Here is a 6,792-nt window from a genome sequence, read left to right on the forward strand (position 1 = left end):
AGGCACTATATAATAGATAGATATGAAAGGCACTATATAATACATACATAGATAGACAGATAGATAGATAGATAGATAGATAGATAGATAGATAGATAGATAGATCTGAAAGGCACTATATAATAGATGGTAATGACAGATACTATATAACAGATACATGAAGATGGCTCTATATTATAGATATGAAAGGCACAATATAAAAGACAGAAGACAGATGGCTATAAAAGGCACTATATAGACAGACAGACAGACACTTAGATGGACAGAGTAACTGAGACACGTCTGTGACTGTAATGCACACATTGAGGTATTTCTGTTGTTCATAATGTCTAAAGGTGCAAAACAAATGTATGGAGAATGAAGACAATGCAAGAGTCCGCCATCTAATGTCACAGATATGCACATACGTCATAAGTGTCCGAATATTTCCCCATGAATGTCCACTCACACACACACACACGCCTCTAATATTTGGCCGGCTGAACGGATGAATATTTTGATACATTGAGCAATGAATTGACGTCACCGAAAGCGAAATGCCCCTGAAGTGGCCGTGCGGAAATATGAACACATTTTCCCGATCCTTCGGTCACTTCATTGGCTCCCTTATTCACCTCCATATCGAATACAAACTCTGTTTGTTTACTCACCAGTGTATCCATGGAAATGCTCCACAATATCTTAAAGAACTCCTTATACTACAATCCACTACAAGAAACCTTCGTTTTGCAACACCTACCGCCTTCGCCCCCCTGTGACCAAACTTCATACAATGGGTGACCGAGACTTTGCAGCCGCTGCTCCACAGCTCTGAAGTGTCCTACCAGAGCGCCTAAGAACACAGCAGATTGTGGGCCGTTTTAAAAAACAGCTTAAGACTTTTCTATTTAGGACAGCATATTAACAAGAATGCTATAATTTTTGTTGTTTTATGTTTTTATTTTGCTTTGCCTTTGTTTAAACTTTTTATTTAGCACATTGAGATTTACTGCTAATGTAAAGTGCCCTATAAATAAAATGCATTATTATTCTTATTCTTATTCTTATTGTCTATTCCGCCTCATGGTGTACGCGAGTCCGGCAGCTGATGGCTACGTGAGGTGGATCTGATCCATTAAGGGGCGTTTGGCGGAAGGCTGGATGGGATGGAATGTCTGGCCAGGGTGCACTACAGGGTGCACTTGATGATGCTGTAATTAAAAATTACTTAAATCCCATTGGTACATTCACCTGTCCTGCCCAGGTAAGCTGAAGCTGTACAACAGGCTGCACGACCCCCTTGGTCTTCACCTGAAACTTTACTCTGCTGTGTCGCAAACCCCAAGCGTCGCCAAATCTGGGCGCGAGTGTTTTTTGTCAGCTGAGACTTTTGCCACTTGTGGTGTCGCCTCCGCCCTTAAATGGCAGCATAACAAAGGCGTCGCTTGCTGGACGTGAATTGCAGCTGAAGTGCGCGTGTTATTGATCTGTAAATGACAAAACAGTCGCGTCGCCCCGTCTGGTCTCGTCCCCTCTCCTCCCACCGCTCCACTGGTGGACGTGCCATTCCCACGTTTTGCCTGGTGGGGGGTCTCCCATCAGATCAGCTCCTCCTCCTCCTCCTCCTCGTCGTGATTAGCAGAGGGGCTTCAGCTTGTGCGCTCGGACCCAATTATTTGATTAAAGGCAGCGCGCGCTAATCGTCCTCGTGGGCGTGTCCTGAGCCTTTGGGGGCGTGGTCACGAGGGTACCTGGCTTTGCGCGCACCTACAAAGAGCGGAGCTCGCTACCTGTTCCTAGTTGCAGGTGACTATTAGCAGTACGTGAAGATGTCGGCATCTCCCACACCCGGAGGCGAGTTACCGAGCGGTTTCGGTGTGTGTACCACCGTGCCGGACGTCTTGTTTCTTCCAGAGCTTGTAAGTTAACTGCGTTGTTGTGTTTGGGTGGTGGGCGTTTGCATTCTTTTGCGTGCACTGAGCCGCCTTGTGGATTGCGAGGTTCCGTTAAAGTGGAAGGTAACTTTAAGTGTAATTCGGGAGGGCTTGGAAAGGTGGAATGTGAGCCCCCTGCACACGCGGAGTTAAAGGGGTGCGCACTGAAGTCCTAACAGGTGCAGCTTTACTTTTTGATCCGCTGAGGAGGGCGTAACGCACTTGAGAGTTGACGGCGTCGCGTTTTTCACATTCCTCATTGTGGCGGGGTAATGAGCCGTACCCCCCCGGGTATTCCTTAACTCTGGGCACCGCCGCGATCATCCGTGAAAAACACCGTGCAGTTATAAGGAATATGGCCAAGCCGGGCCGGACTCTTCCCAGGACGAGCCGACGGCGGGTTTTTCCGTTTGTGCCAACTGCACCGCGCTGCCCCCTCTAAGGGTGTGCCCAAGTGTCTACCGACCCCACTTCACCCGGAGGGTGGGTTTTCGTGATTGCACCCGCCGTTTAATCCAAACCAGTAGCTCGGACCTCCATTCTGTCCACCCCAGGCTCACTAGCGCCCACTAGCTGTGCTTGGCACCGACTGTAAAGTTTCACTCTGGTGAATACACGACTGGAGGGTGGCGGGGAGAGTCTTTAATTCTGGTAGGATGACCATAATGTGGCGTCAAGACTGGCATCGATGGGCATCCTCCTCCTCCTCTTCTGGGATGCGTGGGTTTTTAATTATTAAAGGGTCTCTTGTATTTATCTAAAGTTGCCCATGCCTGAAAACATGGCCTGGAATTTAAAGTGCCTCATTACTGCTGGCCTTCAGGGTGGGAAGGTGTGGCGGTTCGCTGTAACTCGACACGGCTGACGTATGAATGTCTGCTGGGCTCTCGGACACTTGGGTTTATATTGGGGGGGCTGCCCGAGATGAGAAGTTTTAGGTGGGCTGACTGATCCACGTATGGCTGTGTTCAGAGGCCTCTGATTTACCAGCCTCAAAACCAAACGTTGTCTGGGGTGGAAGTGAAGTGATGTTGTGACCTTGAGACTCATTATGGCTTTTGTTAATGTGGTGAAGGCACTAGATTTTTAAAGTGCCTCCTTGGCAAATCAGTGCCCACTTCATTGTTGGCACCTCTCTCGTTGGAGCCACCAGTCTCATCCCAAGACTAATGGCTTCCACTTTAGAGCTTGACAAATGAGTTCTGTGGCCAGCTGACCGGCAGGAGATTTGCTCGACTGAGGAGACCATTCTGCTAATTTTGAGTTTTTTGTGGACTTTTGCTGTCCCCTTGGCTTTGATGGCAGGAGCAGCGCACTTGTGATCTCCTCTTGGTTGGTCCTTCACCATCTGTGGAGCCAGGGCTCCATACTTGAGCTGTGGCTTTGTGTTGGATGTCTGGTGTTCTGTCTGGTCATGGAGGTGTGATGCTTAGCTGCCTGCACTCATGACTGTTTGGTAAATCACGTGACACAAATGTGAAATCTAACTGGCTGTTCAGCAGCTAGAGCCTCCTCCTTGATGACCATAAGGGTCTGCTTGATGGACTGAAGTTGGGGGTGCTGTGGAGACTAGTAACACACCCTTTGGTAGGAAGGGGACCCTGGTGTGCTTTCATTTGGCTTGGGGGGGGGGGGGGGTTGGACGGGACACCCACCCCCACCAGTCTAGATATCAAGCCAGTGATGGACCCCTTCAGTTAGGTCTCCACTTGTATCCTTCAAACTTGTTAGTTGGACCCCATAATGCTGCTCCTTGGACAACTCCAGATGTTTCATTCAGGGATTTCCATGGTCTTTGTCCCTGTCTTGCAGATTTTTGGTGGCCTCGTCTGGATCCTGGTGGCCTCCACAAAGGTGTTTTACGCCAACCCTCAAGGATGGGTCATGTTTGTGTCCGTCTTCTGCTTTGTCTTCACGTTCATTTGGTTCTTCCTCTTCATCCTGGGTGCAAACCAGAGCTCATTTTGGCCTGGATTGGTAAGTTGGACTGGGGTGTGGCTGCTCCTGTTTTTCTTTTGGGGGGGGGGGGGGGGGGTTCTCTTGGACAGACAACCACTTGAACTGCCTTGTAATGGTTGAACCAGACAATCCTGATCCCCTGTGTTTGGGTGGCTGGCTGGCTGTCCAGGTCTACCTGGGTCTCCATCTCCACTACCACCCTGTGGAGATGTTAAGATGGCTGAACTGGATTACAGTTGGCATCTTTTTCTTTCAGGATGTGCTGTACCACGGGACGGCAGCTTTGTTCTACCTTAGTGCATCTGTGGCTCAAGCATACGCCACAATTCTGATTAATCCGGCGACCAACTCCACCACCAACCCCTACACGGGGCCGGGCTTCAAGGAGTACCAAGAGGACATCGCCGCAGTGGTGAGTGGATCTTGATTTGGAGGGGGGGGCTGGGTTAGAAGTGAACGGATTTGAGGTTTGTTTGTGCCCTGAAGAGCTCAACCAGGAGGATGGACCCCCCCCCCCCCCCTGCATCACGGGTGGTGGGGGTCCCCTTGGTGTTTCCAGTCCCATGCTATCTGATTTTTATTAAACCCTTGTTCAATGGTGGGAGCCAGACCAGACTCTAATGAGGATCCTGGTCTGTTTTATGTAGTGAGACCACCCTATTAACTGGACAGAAATGGTGCCAGTCTGGGTTACCAGTGAGGCTTTGTATATGCCCACTGTATTGTGCGGGGGTGTATGGTGGCTCAATATCTGTCCTGCATTACTCTTCAGACCATCCATCTTCCAACCCGCTGAATCTGAACACAGGGTCACGGGGTCTGCTGGAGCCAACACAGGGCACAAGGCAGGAAACAATCCTGGGCAGGGTGCCAACCCACCGCAGGACACACACACACACACGCACACACTAGGGCCAATTTAGAATCGCCAATCCACCTAACCTGCATGTCTTGGGACTGTGGGAGGAAACCCACGCAGACACGGGGAGAACATGCAAACTCCACGCAGGGAGGACCCAGGAAGTGAACCCGGGTCCCCAGGTCTCCCAACTGCGAGGCAGCAGTGCTACCCACTGTGCCACCATGCTGCCCCTCTTCAGACCACTCGGGTTTTTCTACCACCACTCTTGGTGGTTAGAGTGCTGGACTGGAATTGACTAAGACACCAGTTCAATCCCACCCTGAGCCTTGTATAACCTTAAAGGCACTAGAACCGTCACCAGTGCCCCCTAGTGGCCACTTGAAGACATTTAACAAACTTGGAGACCCTTCAGTCCAGGCTTGTTTAGCTCCTACCTAAGCTGCCCTTACTTTGTCTGCCCCTTACCATGGTGGTCCGATTTAACTATTTGTCTTCTCGTCTCCTCTAGGTCTTCTCCTACATCGCCACACTCCTGTATGTGATTCACGTCGTGTTCTCCGCCATCCGATGGAAAAAGACTTAAGCATCAAGAACTCTTAAAATGGCGCTTGTGTAAATTTTTTTTCTACCCCCCCCCCCCCAGATTCTGGAATGTGCTACTGGCGTATTCAAGGTGTGTGGGGTGTTGTGGTTTGGACCCCCATTTCTCCCCAAATTTCATCCCTGATTTGGGTTGTGTAATTCTGTTGTGTGCAGACTTCCTATTGCGGTTTTTGTATCTTCATGTTTTAATAGAAATTTAGACTTTTAATAAAGGTAGCTTTTGTACTACAAGGCCTTTGTTGTCCATGCTGCTCTTGTTGGTCCTGACATCTCCACACTGGCACTGGGCTGTCTAAGTAGTTGCCACAGGTGGACCTCATTTGTGACACTGGAAACAGACGAGTCACTTGAACCTGACATCTTAAATGATCTGCTCGTCTTTTAGGCTGTGACTGCGAAATGAAGTTATTTTAAACAAATGGTGCTGGCAGGATTGGGGCACAGAGGGGCAGAGCGGAAACTGGATGAGCAGGTTTGGAAAAGGTGGCAGGCTTCTGTCACCATGGCAATCGAGCTGCACATCTTTCCCCCCCCCCCCCCCCCCCCCCACACCCAAATGGCTGGGACTCTCTGCTGCCACAATTGGAACTAATGCTGCAGGTCCAGAAGCAAGTTGGCCACTAGAGGGCACCCTGCTGAAAGCCAGCAGCACTTTGGCAGGTGTCCCCTGGGTGGCTGAGTGTCCGCTCTGGTGGGCTGCAGGTTTTCATTCAGACCCTTTTCCTAATCAGTCTCCTTTTCTTTACTCCACCCCCCCCCCCCCCCCCCCTTAGTTTAATAGCCCCCTGTTTTTAAGGGTTTAGTCCTAAAACCTCACAGGTGGCACAGTGGTAGTGCTGCTTTGCAGTAAGGAGATTGTGGGTTTGCTTCCCGGGTCCTCGCTGTGTGGAGAGCACTGAGTAGTGAGAAGCGCCATATATTTGAGACCTGAAATGAGCAGCTAAACTGGGATTTCACTCCAACCATCTTCTTAATGAGAAGCGGATTCTTGCTGTTAAAGCACTTCTTGAATATCCAGACTTGTTGCTGCTCATTTTGCCACAGAAGTGTGTGTGGTTTTTTTTTTTTTTTTTTTTTTTGGTGACCTGAGAAGACCAACATGACCAAGACCTTCACCTTATTTTCAGGTTTGCTGGTCCGGTTTTTGGCTCATTGTGTCTCCTTATTTGGCTGCTCATTAAGGAAAAAAACAACCAAGGTGTCGTGTCAATTAAAGTGAAGGCAAGTTAATCTGCAGCAAAAATGGCTCCCTGATTAAGGAGATGGTTAGAATGAAAACCTGTTGCTCGGCACCACTGGCGCTGGCCACCTCTGAACTAGTGGCTATGGCTCTGGGCTATGCAGCAATTTTTCCACTCCCAGTGGAATGTCTCCGCTACAGTAGTGGTCTTTAGCCCAAGTGGCAGCTGATATCCCGCCGTGCCGCCCCCCCCCAGGTGGCCTGCAGAAAGCTGG

General features: G+C 49.7%; 1 protein-coding gene across 1 annotated transcript; it reads left to right on the plus strand.

Annotated features, from left to right (window-relative positions):
• The first annotated feature begins 1,731 nt into the window (after nt 1–1,731).
• Nucleotides 1,732–5,568, plus strand: LOC114666028 (myelin and lymphocyte protein-like). Its single transcript, XM_028820732.2, has 4 exons — nt 1,732–1,898; nt 3,726–3,890; nt 4,129–4,284; nt 5,243–5,568. The coding sequence occupies exons 1-4, from the start codon at nt 1,809–1,811 to the stop codon at nt 5,315–5,317; spliced, it is 486 nt and encodes a 161-aa protein (XP_028676565.1). The 5' UTR covers nt 1,732–1,808; the 3' UTR covers nt 5,318–5,568.
• Nucleotides 5,569–6,792: the final 1,224 nt, after the last annotated feature.

The sequence above is a fragment of the Erpetoichthys calabaricus genome, chromosome 15 (genome assembly GCF_900747795.2).
Source record: "Erpetoichthys calabaricus chromosome 15, fErpCal1.3, whole genome shotgun sequence".
NCBI classification, from domain to species: domain Eukaryota; kingdom Metazoa; phylum Chordata; class Cladistia; order Polypteriformes; family Polypteridae; genus Erpetoichthys; species Erpetoichthys calabaricus.